The sequence below is a fragment of the Peromyscus eremicus genome, chromosome 12 (assembly GCF_949786415.1).
Source record: "Peromyscus eremicus chromosome 12, PerEre_H2_v1, whole genome shotgun sequence".
Lineage (NCBI taxonomy): Eukaryota > Metazoa > Chordata > Mammalia > Rodentia > Cricetidae > Peromyscus > Peromyscus eremicus.
In genome coordinates this window covers 72,800,065-72,827,075 of record NC_081428.1, presented here as the reverse complement: position 1 = coordinate 72,827,075, position 27,011 = coordinate 72,800,065, and the positions used below count along the sequence as shown (strand labels likewise).

General features: G+C 50.6%; 2 protein-coding genes across 2 annotated transcripts in view; one reads left to right on the top strand and one right to left on the bottom strand.

Moving 5' to 3' along the window:
- The window catches only part of Cdc45 (cell division cycle 45), a 35,066-nt gene extending 16,563 nt beyond the window's left edge, over positions 1–18,503 (top strand). Inside the window, exons 8-19 of the mRNA XM_059276948.1 lie at positions 1,561–1,622; positions 3,019–3,069; positions 4,079–4,198; positions 5,190–5,321; positions 5,534–5,632; positions 6,718–6,879; positions 12,106–12,244; positions 12,322–12,405; positions 14,030–14,148; positions 14,332–14,408; positions 16,975–17,041; positions 18,369–18,503. Coding sequence (XP_059132931.1) covers positions 1,561–1,622; positions 3,019–3,069; positions 4,079–4,198; positions 5,190–5,321; positions 5,534–5,632; positions 6,718–6,879; positions 12,106–12,244; positions 12,322–12,405; positions 14,030–14,148; positions 14,332–14,408; positions 16,975–17,039 — 1,110 coding nt within the window. The 3' untranslated portion in view covers positions 17,040–17,041; positions 18,369–18,503. The remainder of the gene's footprint in view (positions 1–1,560; positions 1,623–3,018; positions 3,070–4,078; positions 4,199–5,189; positions 5,322–5,533; positions 5,633–6,717; positions 6,880–12,105; positions 12,245–12,321; positions 12,406–14,029; positions 14,149–14,331; positions 14,409–16,974; positions 17,042–18,368) is intronic.
- Positions 18,504–20,685: 2,182 nt separating this feature from the next.
- Cldn5 (claudin 5) lies at positions 20,686–22,188 on the bottom strand. Its single transcript, XM_059277291.1, has one exon. The coding sequence runs from the start codon at positions 21,926–21,928 to the stop codon at positions 21,272–21,274; it is 657 nt and encodes a 218-aa protein (XP_059133274.1). The 5' UTR covers positions 21,929–22,188; the 3' UTR covers positions 20,686–21,271.
- Positions 22,189–27,011: the final 4,823 nt, after the last annotated feature.

Genomic DNA, 27,011 nt, shown 5'->3' with positions numbered 1-27,011 from the left:
ACATATTAAATTGGGCATGGTGGCTGTTTTAGTTAGGGTTACTATTGCTAAGATGAAACACTGACCAAAGAAACTTGGGGAGGAAAGGGTTTGTTTCAGCTTGTATTTCCCTCACTTCATCACTGAGGGAAGTCAGGGCAAGATCTCAGAACAGGGAGGAACTTGGAAGCTGGAGCTGTTGCAGAGGCCATGGAGGAGTGCTGCTCACTGGCTTGTTCCTCATGATTTGCTCAGCTCGGACCAGGGATGGCCCCACCCACAATGGCTGGGCTCTCCCCTATCATCCTGAGTTAAGAAAGTGCCCTACAGGCTTGTGGACCTTATGATGCGTTTTCTCAGCTGAGGCTTCCCTCCTTTCAGGACTTCAGTTTATGCTACGCTAACATCAAACTAGCTAGCACAGTGGCACACCGTTGATCCCAGCGCTTGGGAGGCAGGAGCAGGCAGATCTCTTGAGTTCAAGGCCTGACTGCCATCCAGAGCTACATGATGAGACTCTTATCTCAAAATAAATAAGTAAATACATCTGTATTAATCTCTGTGCAAGATTAAACTGTAGAATTACAGTGGCACATCTGATTTTTAAATAGAATTTAGTGTAGAAAGCCTGTTGCTAGGCTATTAGTGTTGGTCAGAGTTTAGGGCCTTCACTAGCTCCAGAAGATATATGGTTCTTAACATATGTTAATTTGATTTAGGGTTGTTTTTTTTTTTGTTTACTTTATGATAGTGCAAAAGTGATATATGCTCAGTACAAATCAAAATTGTTTTCAATGAAAACACTGTATTCAGTCTTCAGATTTGGCTCTTAGACCTTGGACTCTTGATACTGTATTTCCCGTGTTTCATTTGTAGTCAAGTTTTGCCTCCTCTGGCTTTCTGCTCAGCTCTTGCCGTACATAGGGAGGGAACTGATGTTCTCAGAAATGATAGCTGGCTTTCTCCAGATACATGGACAATTCCCTTAAAATTTGCTCCCTGGAGGAAGCCAGCATCTCACCCTAAGTGTGCTGGTCAGGCATCCGTTACCTTCACAGTCTCACCACTCAGCTGGTTACCTCTTCTGTCCCAGAAAGACCTTCAGGGGGGGCCCAGAAGCCCCTCCCACTTTAATATCCCTGCGACCTGGGGATGAATCTGAGGCTGCCTCCAAGCAGGAAGAATGCGAATGCATAGTAGACAATCAGACAGCAGTGCCTCCTGACATAGGTTCTCAGTGCCGCCTTGAGCATCACCTGTAAGGTGTACAGAGGTCTCTGCACGGTGCTATGCCTGGGCTTCCCTCTGGGTGGCACTTTCTTCCAGTCTTCATTTGCTACATGATTAAAAACACAGATATAAGTGACTCTAGATAGCAGAGACTAATGTGTGGGTGGGTGGAATGACTCTGTCATCCTTCCTTCACTCTGATGGGACATTTTTCTCACGTGCTGGAAAGAAGCTCAAATACCCTGATTTGTGGGCCTTGGCTGGGCTCCTTATCTTAGAGTTGTCCCCACTGTATTGCCCCTTCTGTGAGCTCAGTGGCTTTTGGCTTCAGGCTTTTCTGCTTTCTTGCAGTCAGCCATGGTGATGTTTGACCTGGCGTGGATGATGTCCAAGGACCTGAATGACATGCTATGGTATGTAGCACACACACATTCCTGTACACCCTGCAGCATCCATATTGGGAGGCCTGCCACCAGCCAACGTCAGTGTCACCTGACAGCCCCTTGCTTCCCCCAGGAATGTTAGGTGCAGTCCCTCCCAGGATGATTTCTAACCCTCGTCTTCCTGGGGTTAAATGTGAGGCTAGGGGACTCATACGACCTTATAGAGGTCAGTGGGGCTCCAGTGCAGCTTCTGTCTCCACCCTAATGCTTAGCCTTATGCCCTGTAAGTACACTAATTTGAGGTTTGAGTGAGCTAGCCCTTACTAGGCATCCTTGCAGCCCAGGCACTGGTATAATCCAATGCAGAATTGTCCCTGCCTACAATTTCTCTGTGCAGACTGCAACCAGGGCCTTGAACACACAGACCAGTGGGCCTGCCAGTCACTGCCAACTTGGTTGATCTAGAAATAAAATCTGGTCTTTATAAGTGAGAAGCATATAAGTCTGGCCTGGCTCCACCTCCTCGGCCCCTTGTTCGTGGTACTTGTTTTCTCTGCACTATCTACCAAGGCTCCTCAGCTCTAATCACCACAGTGATAGTTACATTTGTCTGCATAGAATCGGGACAGGTTAGGACTTTGCAGGGCCACCTCTAGCCCGAGGGTGTTCTGCCATTCTCCAGGTGTAAGGGTGCTGATCTATTGTCTACTCCAGTTCTCAGCTCTCATTCTTGTACTGTGTGCCATTACTTGGCCACTTCCCCACCAGCTGCCCCAGCCAGGTTGTGTGCTGAGTACTGACTTGGAGTCTATCATGAAAGACCCTACAGTCAGGTGAGGCAAGACTTGTACCAGTGATGGGTACCTGCTGGCTACATTGCTTTGGTATTCAAGCTAAATTAGTTTCCTACTAGAGCCAGTAGCAACCAGTTTTGACAGGAACTGGGGAGGGCTGGGCCTGGGTATGTGCAGTGTACCTTTCATAGGGTACTTCTTTTACTGGATGGGTGGCCTAATGCCTTCTTGTCTGACTTGTGATGGATCCTTTAGGTCACTGGTTTACACTGGTGGCATCTGTCTGACCCATGTATAGTTTATGTCTACCCAAGCTTTGCCCTAGAACTGGAAGCCTGACCTTGTGTTTCTTCCAGTATCTTAGCAAAAACCTTGCCGTAGGTGTCCCATTTTTTAAGATGGGAGGTGCAGTTTGAAGATGTCAATATTCAAAATCACAGTAGAAAAGAAGCCCTAAGATGGTTATTTACAAATCCTGGGATGGGCACAGTGAGTTGGGAGGCCATGCTAACATTACACTCCTAGGAATGTGGAGCCTGGGCTGTCCATCATGTCAGCTGGCTCCATGAGACACAGCCTACCACACCCAGGCAGCTTGTAGCTGACTCCATCATCTTCTGCTTTCCTTCCAGGTGGGCCATTGTTGGACTGACGGACCAGTGGGTGCATGACAAGATCACTCAGTAAGGGAGACGCCCTCAGTTTGGGGGACAGCTCTGTGCTGTGTGCATGTGGCAGTCCCTGAGTTTGCCACAAGGAGATATGAGGCAGTGTCATTAAAAACCCTATGGAGAAAGGGGGGCTCCTCTCCTTGCCTGGGCTCTTGGGCTCAGTACCAGATTTCTGTCTTTGCTTATGGCCTAGCTTGGCCTCTTTATCACCCTGAGAAGTCCACTGGGTGGAGCCAACGGTGGGAAGAAGGGCTTGGTTTGACTTCTTCATTCTGTGGCCTAGAGGCAGGCACTAAGATGTAGCCCATGCATGTTAGAGGTAGGGGGAGACATTGGACGCACGTAGGAAGTAAGGAAAGAGAACGTGAAGGTCTGGGGTCCTGTCAGGGAGTACGGCTTTGATCTCAAAAGGGAAGCAGGGGACTTTAAGGAGGGCTGGTATAAAGTGGAGTCTGGTCCTCTGTGGGTGTGGCAGGCTCCCCTTCTATGAACTGGGGAAAGTAGTGTCTCACTCACTCCCTTAAGCAATTCAGCCTCTAGATATCAAGCGGGACACGTAAGAGAATTAGCAGGTCCGTAGAGTAAGCATGTGAGTGAAATAGAATCTAGAAATGGTAGTGCATGCAGCATTAGGAACTCCTGCTCTTAGCTTCAGATGAGACCCTCTGGTCACCAGCGTGGCCCATCCCAAGGGGTCTGCCTACCCCATCTGCATTTGCTGGCAATATATGTGTTAGTCTAGTTTCTGGGTGGATTATTGTTATGAGGTCTAATTGATTGTATGGCTGGACACCTAGCCAGCCCCCTCCATGCTGCTCACAAAAGGTGTCTCAATACCTAAAGATGGGATATAGCCTGGCCAGAGAGAGGCCACCCTGCCCCGCTCTCGGTTGTCAGTCCCTGGCTGGCTAGTTTATACCTAAACAAGCTTCCTCAGTTCTCATTCAGGAACAAATATGCTTGGTGGAGAGGCCCCTGAGTTGGGGAAGGAGCTGGTTCAGCCTGCCATGCTTTCTTCTAGAATGAAGTATGTGACTGATGTTGGCATCCTGCAGCGTCATGTGTCCCGGCATAACCACCGAAATGAGGCGGAGGAGAACATGCTCTCTGTAGACTGCACCCGGATCTCTTTTGAGTATGAGTATCTTTGCAGCTTAGCACCTTGAGGTTTGGGCAGCACTCGCTGCCCTTAGCACGTTGCTCAGCAGGTGCTTTCTGCTCCATCACTATGGTGATAGAGCTGCCCGCTTCTGTCCTACGAGCAGTGTGTTTATGATAGTTGCTGGTCACAGACCGTGTCTGGGTCATGTGGGAGGTCATGCTGAGAGCTGAAGCAAAGTGGACAGCAGTCTCTGGGCCCCAGGAGTTGAGAAGGAGGGGCACTGATGAGGACAAGAAACACCAAGTACCCAGTGGAGCAGTGGGAAGGCACCAGCAAGACTGCAGAGTTAACCTGATCCCTGTAGAGGAGAGGCCTCTGATGGGACCATGTGTACTCAAGGGGCTGTAAGTGGTGAAGGGCAAGTTCAAGAATGATGGAAGAAGGGCTTTAAGAATAGGGAGGGTAAGACCAGGCGCTGGTGGTGCACACCTTTAATCCCAGCACTCGGGAGGCAGAGCCAAGTAAATCTTTGTGAGTTCAAGGCCAGCCTGGTCTACAGAGTGAGATCCAGGAAAGGCACCAGAACTACACAGAGAAACCCTGTCTTGAAAAACAAAAAACAAAAAAAGAAAGGGTTAGGCTGGGGTAGGCAGACCAGGGGCAACAGACTAAATAATAACCTGAGCTGCTTACGCTGCTTCTCATGGTATATGGGGCTCTGACCACAGTAGCTGACTGTCAAGCTCTGCATCTTGGTGTATCACAGAAAGAAAATGGTGCATGGTGCACAGGGAGGAAACGGTTCAATTTCAGATGCTCCCTGCATGAGTCAGAGAGCTCTGAGATCTGCTGCCCCCAAGCAGCCCCCTACTTAGATATGCAAATAGGCCCCCAAAAAAGGGTCCCACAAACCCGGCTGTCATTAAGAATTCTGGGTGGCTCCATACCAACCCAAGGATGTAGGCCACTGATAGCTCCATGCAGGTAGTGGGCAGTGGATACCGCGTGTGCTCCTTGACCTTGGACCCAGCCTCCGCCTGGCACTGTACCAGCACTGGTCCCTCCATGAAAGCCTATACAACACCAGCTACACCGCAGCCAGGTTTAAGCTCTGGTCCGTACACGGGCAGAAGCGACTCCAGGAATTCCTTGCAGACATGGGGTGAGTGACTGCCCTGGCCTGAGGCCTCCTACCCTGTCCCCACCCTGTTGTGACTTACTTGGACATAAAGTACAGTTCCTCCTCCAGGTCCTAGCTTGGGTCTGAATGCACCTGTCAGGACATCCCTGTGGGCAGGCACAGTGGCCGCATGGCAAGCCTGTCTCCCTGCTGTCGGTGTCTGAGGTCTCACTCACACAGCTTGCTCCCTCCAGGCTTCCCCTGAAGCAAGTGAAACAGAAGTTTCAGTCCATGGACGTCTCCTTGAAGGAGAATTTGCGGGAAATGATTGAAGAATCTGCAAATAAATTTGGGTAAATGCTTTTCTGGATTACACCCCCTAAAGATAGGGCTTCTGCTTTAACCATACGCCTGTACTGATACCAAAAGAAGAACTAACCTCAAGAGTGTACAAACTATTTTAACTGACTCAAATTTGACTTTCTGAAATTTTGAGTTCTCCTTGGATTAAAAATGCACCTTCTTGGTCTGAAAAGATGGTTCAGCAGTTGAGAATGCATACTGTGGAGCTGGAGAGATGGCTCAGTGGTTAGAGCCCTGGCTACTCTTCCAGAGGGCCCAGGATCAATTCCTAGCACAGCACCTACATGGCAGCTCACAACTGTAACTCCAGCTGCAGGGGATCCTCTATCCTCTTCTGGCTCTTTGGGCATATGTACACATAGACACATATTCACATAGTAAGTTTACAAAAATGATTTAAAAAAACAAACTAAAATGCACTTTCTTAAACTGTCCAAAATGTTTAAAGCTTTTCTTTTTTCCTTTTCTTTCTCTTCTCTTTTTTTTCTTTTCTATTCTTTTCTTTCTTTGTTTCTTTTTTTGAGACAGTCTCCACATAGTCCTATATATATCTTAGAACTTAGAACTCATTTGTAGACTAGGCTGAACTTGAACTCACAGAGATCTACCTGTTTCTGCCTCTTGAGTGCTAAGATTAGTGTGCACCACCACGCCTGGCATGTTTAGTGTCTTTAAATACTGGTACTGTGATGTAGACAGACATACTGGAATCAGAAATAAGGCACCAGGACCAGGTACAGATGTGGTCTGTCCTATCAGGTCTTCAGGCACCACTGAGGCCCTGTTCCCCGGGTGCTCCTGCCTAGCCAGCTAATGTTAGGGCATAGGTGAGAATCCTGCCCACACCTCAGGCCTGATGGGTATGTACCGCCCATCCCTAGGCCAGCCAAGCAACTGCGGTCAGGGCAATGGGCTGCAGGGCCTGGGTGCTTTAGTCTGCCTCATCTGAGCACTGGTCACACTGAGCGTTCTTGGGGACCTGTGAGGAACTTTAGGGTGTCTGTTGGTCTAGTCTGGGCATAAGAGCTTTCTCACAAGTCGAGAGTGACGGCTACATTGCTTCCTCCCTTGACAGGATGAAGGACATGCGTGTGCAGACTTTCAGCATTCATTTTGGGTTCAAGCATAAATTCCTGGCCAGCGATGTGGTCTTTGCCACCATGTCTCTGATGGAGAGTCCCGAGAAGGATGGCTCGGGGACAGACCACTTCATCCAGGCTCTTGATAGCCTCTCCAGGTAACGGGTAGGATCCAGGCAGCCACCCTGTGGCCTCAGGTTCACACTGCACAGGGAGACCAATCACAAGGATGCCCTGGGCATGAGAACGGCTGTTCTATAGCAACTACAGAGGGTTAGCTGTTGCTAAGCTGCTGGCCCTGCCCCAGTGTTCCCTTCTTCTTGAAATAAGTGGGGTCTCTGTAGCTCAGGCTGGCCTCACATTTAATGCTTAGCCCAGGCTGCCCTCAAATTCATGATCCTTTTGCCCTAGCCTCCCAAGTGCTGGGATTGTTGATGTGCACACCATCCCCAGCATCTTTGAGTCCTAGGATTGGTGATGTGCACACCATCCCCAGCATCCTTGAGTCCTAGGATTGGTGATGTGCACACCATCCCCAGCATCCTTGAGTCCTAGGATTGGTGATGTGCACACCATCCCCAGCATCCTTGAGTCCTAGGATTGTTGATGTGCACACCATCCCCAGCATCCTTGAGTCCTAGGATTGTTGATGTGCACACCATCCCCAGCATCCTTGAGTCCTAGGATTGGTGATGTGCACACCATCCCCAGCATCCTTGAGTCCTAGGATTGGTGATGTGCACACCATCCCCAGCATCCTTGAGTCCTAGGATTGGTGATGTGCACACCATCCCCAGCATCCTTGAGTCCTAGGATTGGTGATGTGCACACCATCCCCAGCATCCTTGAGTCCTAGGATTGGTGATGTGCACACCATCCCCAGCATCTTTGAGTCCTAGGATTGGTGATGTGCACACCATCCCCAGCATCTTTGAGTCCTAGGATTGGTGATGTGCACACCATCCCCAGCATCCTTGAGTCCTAGGATTGGTGATGTGCACACCATCCCCAGCATCCTTGAGTCCTAGGATTGTTGATGTGCACACCATCCCCAGCATCCTTGAGTCCTAGGATTGGTGATGTGCACACCATCCCCAGCATCTTTGAGTCCTAGGATTGTTGATGTGCACACCATCCCCAGCATCCTTGAGTCCTAGGATTGGTGATGTGCACACCATCCCCAGCATCTTTGAGTCCTAGGATTGGTGATGTGCACACCATCCCCAGCATCCTTGAGTCCTTTCCATTCCCTTTGTGATTGTCTTCTTTTTCTTCTGCCGTCTGACTCTACTAAGACATTATTATTCACTCTTGTTTTTCTTATAATTCATTTTTCAATTCTTTTATTTCTAATTCTCCTGTATTTTTTTTTAAAGATTTTATTTATTTATCATGTATACAGTGAATGTTCATCCTGCAGGCCAGAAGAGGGCACCATATCTCATTACAGATGGTTGTGAGCCACCATGTGGTTGCTGGGAATTGAACTCAGGACCTCTGGAAGAACAGCCAGTGCTTTTAACTTCTGAGCCATCTCTCCAGCCCTCCTTCTGTATTTTAATGTATCATGAAGTAGGACATTCCAGTATTGGTGTTTTGGAGTTGTGACTTTCTGGTACACTAGTATGTACTAGGTGATGTTACTCTGCTTCTCATTTTGTTATTTGTTGATTTTTGTTTGTTTGCTTGCCTGTTTGTTTTGAGGATCTCTCTGTGTAGCCCAGGTTGGCCTGGAACTAGCAATGTAGACCAGACTGGCCTCAAAGTCACAGATACTCACTTGTTTCAGCCTCCCAAGTTTTGGGATTAAAAGTGAATGTTGCCTGATTAACAGAGTATAAATTTTATACTTACTTTGTTAAAAATTTAAAATATTATTGTGTGTATGCAAGCACACACATGCATGATGGGGTGGAGATGTGTGGAGATTAGAAGACAACTTTGTGGAGTCTGTTCTCATCCTCCAGTTCTGGGGATCAAGTTCAGGTTGCCAGGTTGGTGCAGCAAGCACCTTTACCTCCTGAGTCATCTCACCAGCCCCTTCTTTGTTAATTCCAACATAAATATTTGGATTTTTCTCAATCATTTTTTATTTTCTCATTGCTACTATATAGAGATACAAGCAATTTTTGTGTTTTTATCATGTACCCTGTGTGTTGTTGCTTTATCTCTTAGGGAGCCGGCCACCCAGCTCCTAAATAAATACACATAGAGGCTTATTCTTAATTATAAATGCCTACCCTGAGTTTGGCTTGTTTCTTGCTAGCTTTCCTTAAATTATCCCATCTACCTTTTGCCTCTGGGCTTTCCCCTTTCTCTTACTTCTGTAAATCTTACTCCATGGCTTGCTGTGTAGCTGAGTGGATGGACCGTGGCATCCTCCTCCTTCTCTGGCTATTTCTTCTTTCCTCCCAGATTTCTCCTTCTCTATATCCTCTCTGCCTGCCAGCCCTGCCTATTTCTCTCTCCTGCCTCACTATTGGCCATTCAGTTCTTTATTAGACCATCATGTATTTTAGACAGGCACAGTAACAGCTTCACAGTTAAACAAATGCAACATAAACAAAAGTAACACACCCTAATATTCTACAACGCCTGTGCCTGCAGCTTTGTTAAACTAATTGCTCTTTTAAGCTTTGGATGGGAAAGATCATGTGGTCTGCAAATGGCACTGGCTGTGCTTCCTTTGCCGTCTGGATTTCTCGTGGTGAGTTTCCTTGCTTGATTGTGCAGGTCAGTCCTCCAAGACCACAGTGAGATCCCAGGGTGTGCTGTCTGTCTGTGGCTTTCCTCTCGTTTTTTTCATACTGGGGTTACACCTAGGGGCTTGCACATGCTAAGTGTGTGCTTCCTGAGCACACTCTCAGCCCCACTCTTTCATTTTCTTACTGTTCCTCTCCTGCTCTCTTGTCCCACTGTGAGCAGGTTCTTCTCTGTAAGGGCGATGTAGACAGAGCTCTGGGTAGACTCTTGGAGCTACACTGCTCCAGCTCTCCGTCTTTACCAGGTTCTCTGCGCTTAACATGGCTCCATGAAGTTTACTTTGTGTGTTACACTTACATGCCATTGAATAGATCGAAACTCCCCTCATACGTGCCGTTGAACAGGGCAGAGCTCCCTCATACATGCTGTTGAACAGGGCAGAACTCCCTCATACGTGCTGTTGAACAGGGCAGAACTCCCCTCATACTTATTTTGGTACCTAACATCCAGTTGCCTGGAGTTTTCATTGCTTGACTCCAAGCACCCACAGTGATAGTGGCCGTGTGACAGATTGATGTCACTTTTCTGATATCTTGGGGTTTGTGGTGGTCCCTTCTTACAAGTTTAGAACCTTAATGTCTGCTATTATAATCTAGTTGCTCTGTTTTGTTGTTGGTTTGGTATATTTTCTCTAGTTTTTAAATTTTTTTTTTTTTTTGGTTTTTCAAGACAGGGTTTCTCTGTGTAGCTTTGCGCCTCTCCTGGAACTCACTTGGTAGCCCAGGCTGGCCTCAAACTCACAGAGATCCGCCTGGCTCTGCCTTCCGAGTGCTGGGATTAAAGGCGTGCGCCACCACCGCCCGGCTAGTTTTTAAATTTTTTATTTTACATGTATGAATACTTTGCTGCATATCTGTATGAGCACTACATGCATGCCTGGTGCCTTTGAAGGTCAGAAGAGAGTGTAAGATCCCCTAGAACTGACTTATGCACAGCTGTGAGCCACCATGTAGATGCTAGGAGTCAAACTCAGGTTCTCTGCAAGAGCAGACAGTACTCGTAACCAATGAGCCAACTCCTCAGGTCCATTTCCTGTCTGTCTGTGTCACACACACACACACACAGTTCTCTCAACAAGTAGTTTCTTTGTGTGTGTACATGTAGGCGTGTGCATGCAGAGGCCAGAGGTCAGTGCTGGGTGTCTCCTTCATTAACTTTTCCATCCTGGTTTTTGAGACAGACTGAACCTGGAGCTCACCAGTTCAGCCAGCTAGCTAGCCACACAAGCCCCAGGAACCCACTGCCTTTGCCTCCTCAGTGCTAGAGTTATAGGCACGTGCCCACTGTAGCTGCCTTTCTACAAGAGTGCTGGGGATGCAGTTCAAGTCTTCACACTTGGGTGGTAAGGACTTCCAACTGAGCCCCCTCGTGTCATCTCTCAGTCCCTCGTGTCCAGGAGAGCCTGCACCCTGTCTTCCTACGCTGGCTTAGACCTGCAGCTGCTGAGGCCCGCTGCCTGTGTCACCATAGTTGTGTATTCCTACAGCACAGTTCTCAGATAACCTCAGAGAAGGGGAGGGAGCATGTTTCTTCTTAGTACTTCTTAGTGGTGTTTCTGTCTTCCTGGGACGTCCTGCTTTATGCTTTTGCTTTGTATTTCCATGGTTTGTTTCATTGTGGATTTTGAGGTAGCTTTTTCTAACTTTGTCCTCCGGCATTTGACTGAATATTTTATTTCTTTCCAAAGTGTTCACTTCCGCCAACACTGTCTGCTTTCTGACCTTTTTTCATAGTGTCCTGTTCTTGGTAAGGAGTGTTATGGTCACCCAGACCTCTCAGGACAATGGAGTCATTTTACGTGTCATTTGTTCTCTAACGTCTGCTTCCTTCGGGAGCACTTTCTTTTCAGGCCATAAGTGTTTCTCAGATGTCTGGTATGTTTTGTATTTAGGAAGGAAGCTGTGGAATCTTGGCTGAGCCCCGGGTGTTTGGGCACAACTTTGGGCATAGAGGCTTTGCTTGAAGGCCAGCCCTGCTTTTCCAAAGGGCTCATTTAAAATATTCAGAAGGGAATATTCTCTTTTGGGAAAGAATAAGAGTCCCTCTGTTGGGTGGGTGTGGGGAAATCTTGATGCTTCCTCTATTGCGTGTCTAAGCCTCCTCTAGTAGAGCCCTCCAGGTACCTTCTTGAGTCCTCCTTTTGGGATCTTTAGATCCCATGTTGCTTGGTCACCCAGGCTGGCCTCAGAGTCACAGTTTTCCTGAATGCTGGGGTTACAAGTGTGTACCACCATGCCTATTAGTCTTCTTTTGATCCCGAATCTCGAATCTCTTACTCCATCACTGTTTATAATCTTTTTGTTCCTTCCTTTCATGTGAAGGGGAACTCAAGAGGGAGAGAAGATAATTTTTATTTTTCGAGACAGGGTTTCTCTGTGTAGCCTTGGCTGTCCTGGAACTCAACTCTGTAGACCAGGCTGGTCTCGAACTCGGAAATTCTCCTGCCTCTCCCTCTGAGCACTGGGATTAAAGGCATGTGCGACCACCACCTAGCTGGGGAGATAAATTCTTATCCCTAACCCCGTCCTGAACCAGGAATCAAGCTCTTTATTCATGACTTTGGCATTTCAGCAGTAGCACTCAACAAGCAGCGGGTAAGGCCATTGTCTGCCTTGTTTCAGGAGTAACCTGGACAAGCTGTACCTCGGTCTGGAGCTCGCCAAGAAGCACCTCCAAGCCACCCAGCAGACCATCGCCAGCTGCCTCTGCACCAACCTCGTCACCTCCCAGGGCCCTTTTCTCTACTGCTCCCTCATGGAGGTTAGGCTTCCCTACCCACGCAGTGCCAGGCCTCACCCCACCCTTGTGAATTCCTCTGACCGTCTCTTCCCTTCCAGGGCACTCCAGATGTTACACTATTCTCCAAGCCAGCATCCTTGAGTCTGCTCAGCAGACATCTGCTCAAGTCCTTTGTGTATTCGGTGAGGAGTTGGATGGAGTGGGGAGGAGGTGGCAATGGCGTGGGTCCAAGAGAGCAGATATATGTGCCAAGCAAAGTGTTAGAAGATGGCCTGGGCTTACCTGCTGTTCACCAGTCATAGAGACTGGACATACTCTTTATTTTAGACCATATTTTAACTCAGCTAAACTCTAGGAACCTTCCAGTTTCCTACAAGCTCTGATATTATCACTCACTATTCATGTCATTCAGCTAAATATGGAGGGACACCCAGAAAGCCATGTGACTGGGATTTATGTTCATCTGTGGCAGAGCAGGAAAAGATGGAGTTAGTCATATAGATTGCTTCCCAACAAAGGTTTGCATAATGTCTCTGTGTAGATTTGTGGCGCAGTACCTTAATTAGAACACATCCTAACTCAGTTGGTTTTAGACAGGTCCTAAGCCAGCTAATAGAGGACTTCTAGGTAGGGAAGCAGAAAGGGCAGCTTCTGGTGACTTCAGCTGTCAGGCTTTCTCTGTGTCAGGATGAGGGTTATGAGGAGAATTACTCACGCTGCGAGTCAGCCAGTAAAACAGTGATGTTGATGTTCTGAAGATACTGAGTGCTGTCTCCGTGGGCTCCACCTCCTCAGACTCACCAGTCTTTGATCCAACTATCTTATGAAGATTGGGGAAATAGTTTAATGGTGGACCCTCCCTAGTATATGTGAGGCCCTGCCAGTATATCTGACCCCCAGCCCTGAAAAGAGTTTTTGAGAAACTTGTAAGAAACAGAACTTGTGTTTTTGTTGTGCAGTGACTTCATGTAAGTGAAGTGATATGAAGGCATTGTGCTGGGTAGTCTAAGTGGTCTAGAGATGATTACAGTATATGCAGGGCATGCATAGATTATACAAACAGTACAGTGTTTTCATAAGAAATAGGACATTATTGGATTTGGGTGTCCACAGAAGTCCTGAACCGATCCCTTTACCTCCTAGGAATGATTAGTATCAAAAGATGAACCAGACCCAAACAAGAGCTTTGCAGTCCTGTCGGTTTCCTTCACATCTCAGCCTCATGTATCAGTTTCGAGAAAGAGTGTCTGACTTCTGTGCCTCTGCTTCCTCATCTGTAGAAGGGGTCTAGTCAGTTATCAGACATTGCCTACTAAACACCCTCCAGCTGGCCTAGTTCACATCTTGGGTCTCAGTCCTGCATAAAGTACTTCATGACCACTTAGGTGGTCACCTGGATGGTGTTGTGAGAGCTGTAGGTGTGTCTCTGAGGGAGACCTCACCACCTCCACCCTAACTGTGTGCAGGAGAGACCCAGGAGACGTGAATGCATGGATGAGTTTCCAACAGGAAGCACTGAGGAAGGAGAACAGACCAGGCAGGGGCGTTGGGAGGTGTTCCTAGAGACCTGGAGGAGGGGGCTGGAGGAAAGCAAGGGCTGAGCCCCTGCAAGGCCTAGCTAGGGTGCTAAGAGGGTTGGGCCAGCAGATAACTGGGAGGCTAAGAGCCAAATATCAAGTTGGAATTCTAGCATCTCCTGGTGACTACACCCCTGTAGGCCTTAGGGGCTAGCCTGATGCTATCAGTTTCTAGGTGCTGAGCAGTGTGCTCCATTCTGCAGTGCTGAGAGTGCCCCTGTCTCCGTAGACAAAGAATCGACGCTGTAAGCTGCTGCCCCTGGTGATGGCTGCCCCCCTGAGCATAGAGCAGGGCACGGTGACCGTGGTGGGCATCCCCCCAGAGACTGACAGCTCAGACAGAAAGAAGTGAGTAGCTGCTACTTGCCCTGGGACAGAAAGGCTGAAGGCCCTGGGTGTGTCAGCACATTGGCACACCAGCTCTGCCGAGCCTGAATGCCATTTGCCCTTTGGTGTCTATCACAGGGAAGGAGTTGGGAAGGGTCTGTTGTCTGTGGTCTGTCTCCCAACATGTCTGTCCTGTACCTATAGCTTTTTTGGTCGAGCATTTGAGAAGGCAGCAGAAAGCACCAGCTCTCGGACTCTGCACAACCACTTTGACCTCTCAGGTGAGTCTCTGCCCATGGCCGCACTTCTGCCCTCACACCTTCCAGGCCAGCACTGGCCCTGGAATTAGGCAAGCTGGTGTAAGGAAGGTACCTAAGCAGCAGCCCCTTGTCCTACCAAAACAGCCCCAGGCAAAGCTGTTCTCAGCATGCACAGAACACTGGCTGGGAAGCTACAAGCCTGGATGCGGCCTTACTGCCCTCCCCTGCAAATCCTTTCCCACCCCTGAAGGGCAAGCTGTGTGACGCTAGAGCCCAAGCCTCACTGGTCGGGCCAGTCTCTGTCGTGTGGACAGGGACACGGCACAGTCTGTGGCAACCCAAGGTTGGCATCGTGAAGAGCCCTGCCTGAGGCTATAGCTCTGTACCTGGGAGACAGTTTGACACTCATCACACTTACTGTGTTACTTAGAGAATGAAGAGCCCAGTGACAGCTTCACCACATAGCAACACAGGACATAGTTTACTTGTTACATAGTCTAAGCTGGCCTTGGTTCTCAGAATTTCCTGCCTCGGCCTTCCAAGTGCCAAGATTACAAGCATGGGCCTCCATGTCTCTTTTATAGGTTTGGTTGGCTGGTTTGTTGTCTTGGTTTTGGTTTTCGTTGTTTTTGTTTTGATTCGTTTTGTTTTGTGAGGCAGGGTCTCTCTACATGGCTCTGGCTGTCCTGGAGCTTACTACATAGACAAGGCTAGCCTTGAACTCAGAGATCCACCTGCCCCTGCCCTGCCTCTGTCTCCTGAGTGCTGAAATCAAAGGCGTGCACCACTGTGCCTAGCTTATCTTATTTTTAAGACAGGGTCCCACTGTGTAGACAAGGCTGCCTCAAACTCAGAGACCCTCCTGCCTCTGCCTGCCAAGTGCTGAGATTAAAGGGGTGCACCACCACACCTAGCCCCATCTTCTTGTTGACAGTTTTTTATTTTATTTTGGTTTTTCGAGACAGGGTTTCTCTGTGTAACTTTGGTGTCTTTCCTGGATCTCACTCTGTAGCCCAGGCTGGCCTCGAACACACAGAGATCCGCCTGCTTCTGCCTCCTGAGTGCTGGGATTAAAGGCATGTGCCACCACCCCGGGCGACAATTTTTTAGCCTTATTTATGTTCCTTCATGTTCATGAGTGTTTTGCCTGCATGCCTGGGCCCCCTGCAAGTGCAGCCAGTGCTCTTACTGCCGCGCCAGCCCTCTCTCTAGCCCCTTGTTGACACATTTTAGAGTAAGGCAGATTCAGCTTAGCAGCACTTACTACTGTCACTGCTTCACTAGGCTGCAAAATACTGTAGCCAGGGTGGCTTGCACGGGCTAATTCCTGCCAGTGCCAAGCCTGATACCTGAAGTCAGGGTGTCAGAGTGGCTGATGGCCTCTGTCCTTGCCTATGAGGCTGTCTTCTTTCTTAAACCCCTCTGTGTGTGTCTGTGCCCTGATCTCTTCTTAGAAGGACACAACTCATGCTGGGTTAGGACCCACCCTGAGTACCTTATTTACTTCTTTGAAGGTCCTGTCTCCAGGTGTCATATTCTGAGATACTGGAAGTTGGGGTTTCAGCAAAGGAACTTGGGGAACATAGCTCACTATCACACCTGTCTGTTTAGGTTTGGGGTTTGTTGTTGTTGTTTGGTTGGCTGGTTAGTTGTTTGTTTTGAAACAAGGTCTCTCTAATGTAGCTCTGGCTATCCTAGAACTCACTCTGTAGACCAGGCTGTCCTCAGACTCACAGAGGTCTGCCTCTGCCTCCCAAGTGCTGGGATTAAAGGTGTGTGCCACCACCACCTCGCTACCTCAGTATTTTATCTGAATCTCTCAGAAATTACCATGCTCTGATTCCATAACACTAGCCTGTGTTCAGGTTCCTGCACTGTCTCAGGTAGGTTTCTTTATGCCAGTCAGCTGTAGCTGTGGCCTGTGGGGTTGGTCCACCTTGAACAACAGCTCCTGTTTCCTGCCTGTGACCACAGCCCACTTTTATTACACAGGGAGGGTTTGGGCTGGAAGATTCCTGGCTTCCCCTGAGGGTTGGAGAGCCAGAGGTAGGGAGTGTAGAAGTGGCTGTGGTCAGTACCTGCCTGGGTAGGAAGGCTTTGTACTCCTGGGGAGTTGGCCAGCACCATGGAGCGTCCTACATGACCCTGAGCCTGTGTGCTCTTCAAAACACAAGCAGTTGGTTTTATGTCCTCTCCAGGAGCGGACACGGAAGCTGAAGCGCACGCAGGACAGAGCAGGGCCGGTGTGGCCTGCATCACTGTGGGGACAGGCATTTGTGCCAATCCCTGTCCAAGTCTGTCAGAGGCGTCACATGCCTTGTGTCCCATCCGCTGGCTGACATTGTTGACCCTTGTGTGCCCTGGGAGTCCTTGCAGGACAAGGCTCCACAGTGCAGCCAACAGATCTGAAGTGGGAGTGTAGTGGGAAAAGATGAACTCAAAAACTGCAGAGCGTTCCAGCCTGGTGGGAGCCTGCAGTGTGGAATGCGATGGAGAGCTGTCGGCCTCAGGGAGGAGGGGAGTTCATGTGCTCAGCCTGGTTTCTCACTCCTCCCACTCACAAGATGTTTTCCTTTCATTACTTCAGTAATTGAGCTGAAAGCTGAGGACCGGAGCAAGTTCCTGGATGCTCTCGTGTCTCTGCTGTCCTGAGGGTAAGCGAGGGTGGGCAGTCCTTGGCCCCCAAGCCCGGCTCCTGCTTTGTCTCCCTCCACAGAGGCTTTACTTGTATTTCAGATCGGAGCAGGGTTTGCAGCTTTTTCCCAGGAATGTCTGTCCTAAGAACCCAGCAGGGCCACAATGGAGCACTTCTGAGAAAACTTAATTTCATTAAGCACCTTTGACCCCTCAGAACAACCTCAAATTTTCTCGAATGCCCACACCATGGGGCTGAGCATCATGTGTGACACACAGATTACCCAGTGCTAGCCCCAGGGGCCACCCAAAGTTTCTTACAGCCATAGCCACAAGCCCTGGGCTGGAGCCCACAGAAGTGGCACTCTGGGCTGTTCTGCTCTTAGTCTTTGATAAGAAAGCAAGCTGTTGGCAACTACCCAGCTGCACGTCACAGAATGTTGGCTCCGCATGAGCCTTCAGCTGTGGACAGCTATCCTGAGAGGCCTGCTGCATGTGTGTGGCCCAGAACACCTCCCTAGTGAAGCCCTCACTGTTCTCCCACATGATCCTTCTTTTTGAGGGACCACATGGGGAAAAGGAAGTAGGAGTTTTCTGCTGTGCCTGTGTAACCTCCTCAGCCTCTGTTTGGTCAGGCAGCCTTTCCAAGGCTCTGACACAAGGAACTGCCCTATCCTTGTTAAACTCTGAGCTGTAGGGGACCAAAATGGCCTAGTGGGTCTCAGGGACTCCATTCAGTCAGGGTACCCTGAACATTCAGGGCCGTATTAAGGAAGGTGTCTAGACTGGACCAGGAAATCCTTGATCAGACTTGCAGGTAATCAGCAGTGACCTTGGGCTTTGTAAATAATCAGTCTGACTCAAAAAGAGCCAACAGCACCCTTGGCCCACGGGTGGCAAGTGTGTACTGATTTGTGGGGAGCAGCGTGTGCCAGGGCTGACCGGAGGCAGACCTCCCTCCTGCACTGTGTCCACAGCACTGCCGTGTGTGGCCATCCAGCAGGGGCGTAACAGCAGGGGAAGTGGGAGATGCTGCTGCCATGATGGGGAGAGCAGTGGAGACTGGCCAGGCAAGGGAGGGGCCTTGTGGAGCCATGAAGCTGCCCTGGCAGGATAAGTGGCCAGGCAAGGACTGTCAGGTGAGAAGGGTCTGGGTACTTTCATGGGGACAGTTGAGACGCTGTAGGAGTGTGGGAGGACAGTGATCTGGGTGGCCTTCCACTCCACACTCACCTTCACCCTACTGTGGAAGCTGCTCAAAAGCAGATCATGGAAGGCCTTGTTCAGTCTGTTTGATGCATGGGGAGAAAGGATGAATTGTGTGAAACCTTTTTTTTTTTCTTCCAGAATTTGATTTCTCCGGAAGTGACCTCCTTTTCCTTATTTATATCACCTGGCATCTATTAGATTGCAAGATCCATTTGAAGTGTGGGACTGTGTGGTTTTTAATAAAATAAAATGTTTGTTTGCGGTTCCATCCCATTTGTTCCTAAGATCTTAGTCGGTACTTGGAAGTACTCTGAGCCTTCTTGGGACCCAGGGTAACATTGTTCCTGTGTGCTGCCATTCTCCATGCCAGATAGGAAATACAGAGACTCTCTACTCAGCCCCTGGGACAAGGTCTCCCCCACCTGCTGTCCTGGCCTCCTGATGGCAATAGGCAGAGGCTGGGCCGGCCCTTCAGTACCAAGTATCTTCACACCCAGTACCTGCGATGGCCGCTGCCCAGTAATGCCAGGAAGGACTGGACTGCCTGCCAGACTGTAGCTGTATCGCTGTCGTAGCCCCCCTTCACCATGGCCTTCAGCTTCCCTACCATTCACGGTGCCCCAGTGGTCCCTGCAGGCATGCGGGGTCACACTGCTTTGCAAATGGGGAAGTATGGGGGAAGGCCTCAAATCAAGGAGGGCTAACTGCTGAGTAGTGCCTGAATGGAAACACTGTTCCAGGCTCCTGTCAGCATCGCTCACACCCACCCACAGAACGTTTCAACGGTAGAGGAGCCTCTGGCCCCTGCCACTTTAACTGCACCAGGCACTTCTTAGAATTAAGGTAGCGCCAACTGTCATTGTCCCTGGAGAGGCTGGAAGGTGAAGAAGGGCTGGTCGCTTCCTAGGGACATGAGTATGGGAGAAGCAGACATGGTAGGAAGAGATGCCCACTTGGGCATCTGAGCTCAGCATGGCACACAGTCCTAGAAGGGGGAGTTGTTTAGGCATCTCCCTCTATTCCAAGTACTGGTGGTGATTTTAATTCAGTGGTGAGAAGCCCACACAATGACCTAGAAGGGGGGTCCCAAATACCCAGGATGCTCTTGGGGAGTGAGGGGGTACAATGGGTGGGGACTGGCTCCTCTCCTGACCACTGGTAGTGACACCAGCTAACTACTTTCTCATAGCCACCCTGGCCATTTGGAGGTGGAGCAGCTGCCTTCCCACACTACTGGGCAAAGACCACTGTGGGAAGAGAGTACACCACCAAGTGTGCCAGCTAGGGCACAGGGCCAGCTCTAGGACCACATGTCCCCAAGCTCGTGGCTGTCCCAAGCTTGCGGCTGTCCTTGATCCCTTCTGCACATGAGGTTTCCACTGCGCTGTCTCACTGGGACTCAGGCCACTGGGAAGTCAGCCTCCCCATGCGTTCCACCCAATCCCAGAATCTGTCCTGAGCCTCTCTGAGCTCACAGTCTTGGGATTAACACCTTCCTTACTGTGAGGAACCCAGCCAGGCCTGATAATGAAAGAGGCCCAACCGTTTCTGAACAGACCTCTGGAGGCCAGGGTGGGGGGCAGGTGCCAAGCCTTCCTGCTGTCAGGGCTTAGTAGCCCCTCCCTCCATCCGCTACTCACTTCTGTTTCTGGTCTTTTAGCAAAAGGTAAAATTGCCGGAATAGGGAGAAACAATAAGCTCTCCCTGTGGCTGATGGCTTTACTTGCCTTTCCTTCATGGGGTCTTTTCCGAAACCCAGGCCCTCACCCTCTTATCCCCAGGATAGTCACACCCCGGGCTCCCTGTGGTTGTCAACACGGTTGCATTACCAACAGTGAGGACACAGACCCTAGAACCTTTGTAAAGCCACACTAATCAGAGGAGCTAGGACAAAGGGCTGGAGTCAGACCCAGGTTCTCTGAGCAAGTGCCTCCTCTCATTTAACAGTTACGCACTGCAGTCAGAGCTGAGGACCGGCGGTGACATCGTTGATTCACCCTGGCTCCCACAAACAAGGGAAGTGCCTGGTCTGGCTGTGTACAGTGTCTGTACCCGCTTCATGGTACTTGGAGCTGAGCAAGCACTGGGAAGAAATGCTTTAGGGTCTTGCTGGAAGAAGCTAGCAGCCTGGCTACCTACCCTCAGCACTTTCCACCACCTAAATCCACTCTCATGACGTGAAGTTCCAGCTGGACCCTCTCCTGGGCTCAGCTTCCCCTCATATATCCCAGCCTGACTCCAGTACTTACCCTGGGATTTTCTGTCCACATTCTTGGCGTCTTGCAAGTGTAACTGCATCTCCCAGTTGAGGACTGGGGAGATCCCTGTGGGAGACTTTGAGGAGGGGGATGGGTGAATAGCGGTGCTGGGCACGAAGAGTGGCTAGCTGGACAGAGGACAGGACACGGTTGAGAGTGTTCAAACCATTTACTAAGCAAATTCTTGCCCGCCCCACCCCACCCAAGCTGCGAGGAGGGAAGCCCCTCTAAGGCTCTGGTACCTACAGCGCCTCTCCCCCGCTGCCCCCACGTTGGGGGAGTACTGGAGTGAGACGAGGTCCAGGTTAAGTCCTTTGGTTCAGTGGCTCCTCTCAACAAGGAAAATGCCCTTTCTGACACATCCCTCTGGCAGCCCAGGCTGAGGGCCCGGGGTTCTCCAGCTGCCCTCTTAGGTCAGCAGGAGCTACTGGACATTAAGGCAGCATCTAGAACTCCCCAGGGTCTCAATAGGAACCGTCAGCTGCATTTTGGTGCCTGCTTCACCGATGAAATCCGAGAGCCCCACCCACGCCGCGGCCAACTGCGCATAGAAAAGGAGGTCGGTCAGGTCCTCACAAGTGCCCGTAGTCTGTTCTGAGCTGGCTGGTGACGGTCAGGGGACCCTCTGTGGGCGCGGAAAAGTCTGGCCGGAACCCAGCCTGACTTGCCTCGGAGTCTCCGCTACGCAACTCGGCTGTGGTTGCCATCCACGTGCGGCTTCCCGCGTCGGTCTTTCCGATCACGGGCTTGGCTGCGGGAAGGGCCCCGCCGTGCCTCCCGTCTTTAGACGTAATTCTTCTTGTCGTATTCGCCGTTGGCCGTGGGCCGCCGCGGCGCCGAGTACTTGACCGGGAAGCTGAACTCCGGGCGGCCGGAGCAGACCCAGGCGCCGCAGCACACGAGGCCCCCGCCGCACATGAGCAGAGCCGAGGCCGCCCAGCCGATGTACAGCGCCGCGCCCAGCTCGTACTTCTGAGACACCGGCACCGCGGGATCGTAGAACTCGCGGACCACGATGTTGGCGAACCAGCAGAGCGGCACAAGTGCCAGCAGCCCGCACAACGCGTAAAGCGCTCCGCCGGTGAGCGCCACGCGTGCCTTCACCGGGCCCGCGGCCACGCAGGTGGTGCACTGCGCGCCGGTCAAGGTAACAAAGAGCGCCACCAGCGCCAGCAGCACAGAGCCCACGGTGAGCGCACGAGCTGCCTGCACCTCGGCACTCAGCGCCAACACAGACTCGTACACCTTGCACTGCATGTGCCCCGTGCTCTGCACCACGCACGACATCCACAACCCCTTCCAAGTCGTCTGCGCCGTCACGATGTTGTGGTCCAGGAAGGCAGTCACCTGCCACATGGGCAGCCCACACGCCAGGATCAATCCCACCCAACCTACTAGGCACAGCACCAGACCCAGAATTTCCAACGCTGCGGACCCCATGGCTAAAGACCAAATGCTCGCCCGACGACCCTGGGGCCTCCCGGGTGCGCTCGGTGCTGCCTGGGCTGTGCGCTCAGCTAGTTCTGGTGCCTTGGCTCCGGCGCCTCCTGCAGTGGACCAGAAGGGAGGATCAACAACACCAACTCGGTTTTTCCTTGCCTGTTGGGGATTTATTTGAAGGCCCCCCGGGAGGGGGGGGCGGACTCTGCCCCCAGGGCGCAGCCCCCGAGCTAGGCCAGCCAATCCATGAGCAGACCTTCGGTCTACAGCCAATCGCGGACCCCCTGGCAGTTACAGTTGAAGAAACCACAGCTCTCAGGACTAGTCCCGCTCGCCCCCACCGCTCCCAGCAGGGCAGCAGTCTGAGACCCCCTACCAGTTTCTGTCCAACTCCAGGCTGACCTTGGAGGGTTCACAGGCGATTTGCATGCCCTGTCTCTCCATTTTAGCTGCATGCCTACACCGACCAATTCCACTCGCTATATCCCGGATCATTCCAACCCCTCCATGAGCCGGAGCCCCTGTGCAGAGGTGAAACAAACCTCCACACTGCTTGTCCCTCAGCACACCAAGCTGAGATGCTTGGCAAGCCTGTGTTGGTCATGCCCTTGATTATAACTTCATCCGAGAATCTACCCAACCACCGCCTACACTCCTTCCCCAGAACCTCGAGCCTGGTACAAAGTGGACGTGCAAAGGCCTGTGCTGCCTCTTCTGTGATGCTACCTGCCTCCATCCCCTGAGGTCCAATGTGTCAGGCAGCATCACTCAGTCCCCAGTCTCCTCCAGCACATAGACTATGATCCCAGCACAACAGAGACACAGAGGGACATAAAGAGACTGTGCCTTGCCGTCGTACAAGCAGTTGTGGTGCTTTGCCACCCCAGCCCCCAGGCCACCCTCCGGAAGCCAACTTGGAGTTTCCTGGCCAGGAGGAAGAGCCCCATCCTCGCTGGAGGAGGGAGCTGCGGGATTTCCGGGCATTCTTCTGCACAATGGCCCAGCCATTTCTTGAAAGGTCCACTGGGTTGGACCCTCTGGGTCCCTGAGGCTCAGGTGGGGGCACCCGGCCCCACAGCCCAGCTAGGGCACCATCCCCTTTCCAGCATTCGCCTTCCCATTCCCTTTGTTTCTTTTCAGATAACCCTAGACTCCGGATGGGCTGGGTTTTTTTGTCGTTGTTGTGTTTGGAGTTTTGTTTTGTTGTTTTCCTATGCTCAAAAGAACTCAGGGCCTCCCTCTATAGAGAAAGGATGCCATTGTTGAGACCAGCCACAGACGTGGGGATTTTAGTAAATCTCTCTCTTCTGGGTCCGAGCTTCCTCCTGGAGATGGCTCTGAGTGAGAGGTCAATGGGGCAAGCCCAGTGCCTGCTTGGAAAGGTGCTTAGAACAAGGTGTCAGGCCTTGGGTCAGGGAGAACCTCGTGTACACACCCTTCCTGAACCAAACCAACTCTCCTGATAGGTAGAATAGCTCCTCCCAGCCACCATATATTTGCTGCTGCCCTCCACCTCTGTAAACCCTTCCCTGCCTTTCTGCAGACCCTCTCCCCTGCCCAGTGGGTATAAACTCCAAGGCTCACCCTCTCAGTCCTGCTCCCCTGCTCTAGGCCAGGGAAATGCGTTTTGCCAGCTCCATCCTTTCAAGTTCTGTGCTATCTTCCTGGAGCAACTGCCTGAAGCTATAGGCAGCTCCTGCAGGTCCTTGCCTATAATCCTCTATGGCTCTCATTGCCCATTGACAAAGATCTGGATCCTGGCTACAACCTAGACTTAGGTGACTATGAGTGGTTGGGACTGACCATGTGGCCAGGAGGATACACTCCACACATTGATCGGATCCACTTCCTCTGGGTCTTAAACCAGTCTTCCTGCTGCTGCTGGCTTGTGTGTCTGTCTGTCTGTCTGTCTGTCTTGCTATTCTGCAAGATTGCACTGATGGACACATCTGAGGATACCTCTTTACATCCAGGCCCCAGAAGGTCCAAGCCAGGATAGATTTTGCCTGTTGGCTTTCCTACCAGTGTCTGGAGTCTCAACACAGTGATTATTGCCATTCATTTGTCCCAGACAAGAAGCAGCTTACTGCTTTCAGCTAGTTGGGACTGCAAACCACAGGGCATGCTCCCCTCCTTCCCGCCTGCTCACTTTTTTTGTACTATTCCCATCCTGACACCCAGGGTGGTCTCAGCAAGTTCACGTACCTTTGGTAACAGCCTCACAGTATCTCTAGGAGTTGGCAACGGAACCTCAGACTTCATATTCCCCAGCATGCAATGGGACCAGAACCACTCCAGAAAAGGGCAGCTAGGGTTCACATTGCTTCCTCAAGCCTCCTCCGAGATTGAAGGTGGTCCAAGCGACCCATCAAGACACAGAAAAGTATTTTCCTTCCTTGGGAATTTGTTGTGCACTGGACACTCTCTCCGCCAGAGCACACAGCCCAGGACCCTTAATAAACCACCAATGAAGCACCAGGTGGGAAGGGAAGCAGTAAGGCTCCCTGAAGAGGAGATATCTCAGCAGGATTCCAGGAAGAAGTTCCCAGGCAGCAGACAGAAATCCTGGTGTACATGTGCATTTGGGGCTAGGCAAGGTAGCTCCCGGGTAAAGCACTTGCTTAGCAAGTTCCATCACTAGCCAAATAAAATAAAACTAAATCAGTCACCCTAGAGGAGAGACAAGGCTCCGAATGGATCTGATCCTGGAGTAGGTGACGGTCAGTCAGTACGCCTAGAGTGCAGCAGGGAGCCGGAGCCAGGGACTGTATGGGGACATGAATCCCAGTCTCTGGTAGGGGGATTGCCAGGCAGGCCACCTGCTCCGGCAGGCACAGCTATTGTTCTGCTTCCCCAGGGGAAGTGGCACAGGATCCCATTAATTGTGTGAGAGAAAGGCCTGAGTCTGCAGAAAAGCGAGGTTTATCTCCAGCAGCTGCTGGCTGACCCTGCCCTGAGGGGATCCGTTGACCTTCCATGGACAATCTATTTAGGGCTTGGATTTGGGAAGCTCTTAGCAAACAGGCTTTATTTCAAAGGGAGTGAAAAGCCAGCCTTCCTTCTATTTTCCAGCTTCTGGTCCAGGATGCTTCCCCCTAGTTCAGCAGATGTTTACAGAACCACGAAATTCTTCTTGCCCAGAGCCATTTCTCAAAGGCAGCATCTTGAGACCTCCCATGTCACTAGCCATTGGGCTGGGAACCCAGGGTGGTCTGGGTAGGAAGCATGGACCCCTGCAGTCCTCTCTCAGTTGTTGGTATGGGTGTCTTCTGTGGCCCAGAGCAGGCCTGGAGTTAAATTCGCCCCTACTTTTTAAACTAGCTTGGCTTCTTGTGCCTCATTTCCCCCATTCATAGCAGGCCCCTGCCTCAGGTTTATAAACTTGTAGAGTGGCTAATTATAGTCTGGATGTCCCTGGTGCTATTCCTGGGAGCCTCAGAGGGGCTTGAAGTCACTCACTGGCTCAGTTGACCTTCGCAGATCATTGAACCTCAGGCCCAAGTAAATGCCACCTCGCCATCATCAGGGGTCACTGTGTTTTCAGCATCTTTAGTGAGCAAACTGGATGCAGTCTCCATACAGTCCAGCCTGACTTCTCCCCAAGCCCCAGAGAGGGAGCAGTGATGCTCTAAGACCCAGACCAGCTTCCTCCACTCCCTCCACCTACTTCAACTCTCCAGCGTCTAGCGCCTCCATGACCTCTATCCTTTGTCACACACACAGTCGCACAACTTTATACCCTTGTCTATTTGAAATCACCGAGTCATCCTGGAGTCTTCTTTGTCACTAGGCATCAGATTGAGAACACTTCCCACTTTGTTAAAAATGCCCACATGATTAGGGTTGTTTGTGGTGTGCAGTGTGGTGTCTGTCCCCAACACTTGCAGGTGGAGTGTGAATGTGTCTACCTCTTCTGAAGCTCTGAGAGTCACAGATGAGAATGGCCACAACCCCAAAGGGTATGGAGATTAGTGGAGCTCGAGTCTTGGCTCAGAGGGACATTGAACTAATTAATGTTAGGATGTCACTGGAGACTCATTCCCCAAATCCACAGATGCTCAGAGCTGGTGTATAAATGGTGTGATCTTTCAGTCTGCAGACATTCCCCTGCGTACTTTAAACCATCTCTAGGTTACTTTAGATACCTAAAAAATCGCAAATGATGTATGAATAGCTGGTGCACTACTTTGTTCAGAGAATCATAACCATACAGAAGTGTTCAGCACAGATACAATTTTCTTCATATATATGTGAAAATGTTATTTCACATATATAATATAAAACATATATACATACATATATGTATATATATTTCACGTACCAATTTTTTTCTTGGTGGAAACAGAGTCTCACTATATAGACCTGGCTGTCCAGTAACTTGCTCTGTAGACCAGGCTGGCCTTCAGATCCACCTGCCTCTGCTTCCCAAATGCTGGGATTAAAGGTATATGCCACCACACCTGGCTTCACATATTTCCATCCACAGTTGGCTGAGTGTGTGGTTGTAGACCCAGAGGGTTGACTGCATTCAGCCAATTACTTGGCCATCCCTCCGGGCATCTTTTGATAACTGATCATGGTTTTGTCTTTGACAAGCAGTCCACATTGAGCTACATCCCCAGCCCTGCACGTGATATGTTTCTATTACAAACAACACTGTTATCAGTGTCCTTGCTCGTAACTCTTTGTATTTAGGAAGTTAGATTGCTGATGTTGTTATCTGAGGCCACCTTTTCACTGCCTGTGATCAGCATTAGACAACCCCAGTTTTGAAAGTTTATTAATTCACTGGGTGCGGTGGTGCACACCTATAATCCCAACACTCAAGCAACTGAGGCAGGAGGATTGCAAGTGAGAGGACAGCCTGGATTATATAGCGAGACCCTGTGTCAAACAAACAAAAAGACAGAAATCCGGCACAGTTTGCAGAGGATATGATTAGTGAACACACAGACGTAAAACCAGGAGCCGACTCAAGTGCGACACTCAAGGAGCAACACCGGGGTGGGGGTGGGAGACAGCTGAGCCCCAGGCACCTCGGACAGAGGAATGGACGCGTAGTTAGCGTCTCTAAAAAATAGTC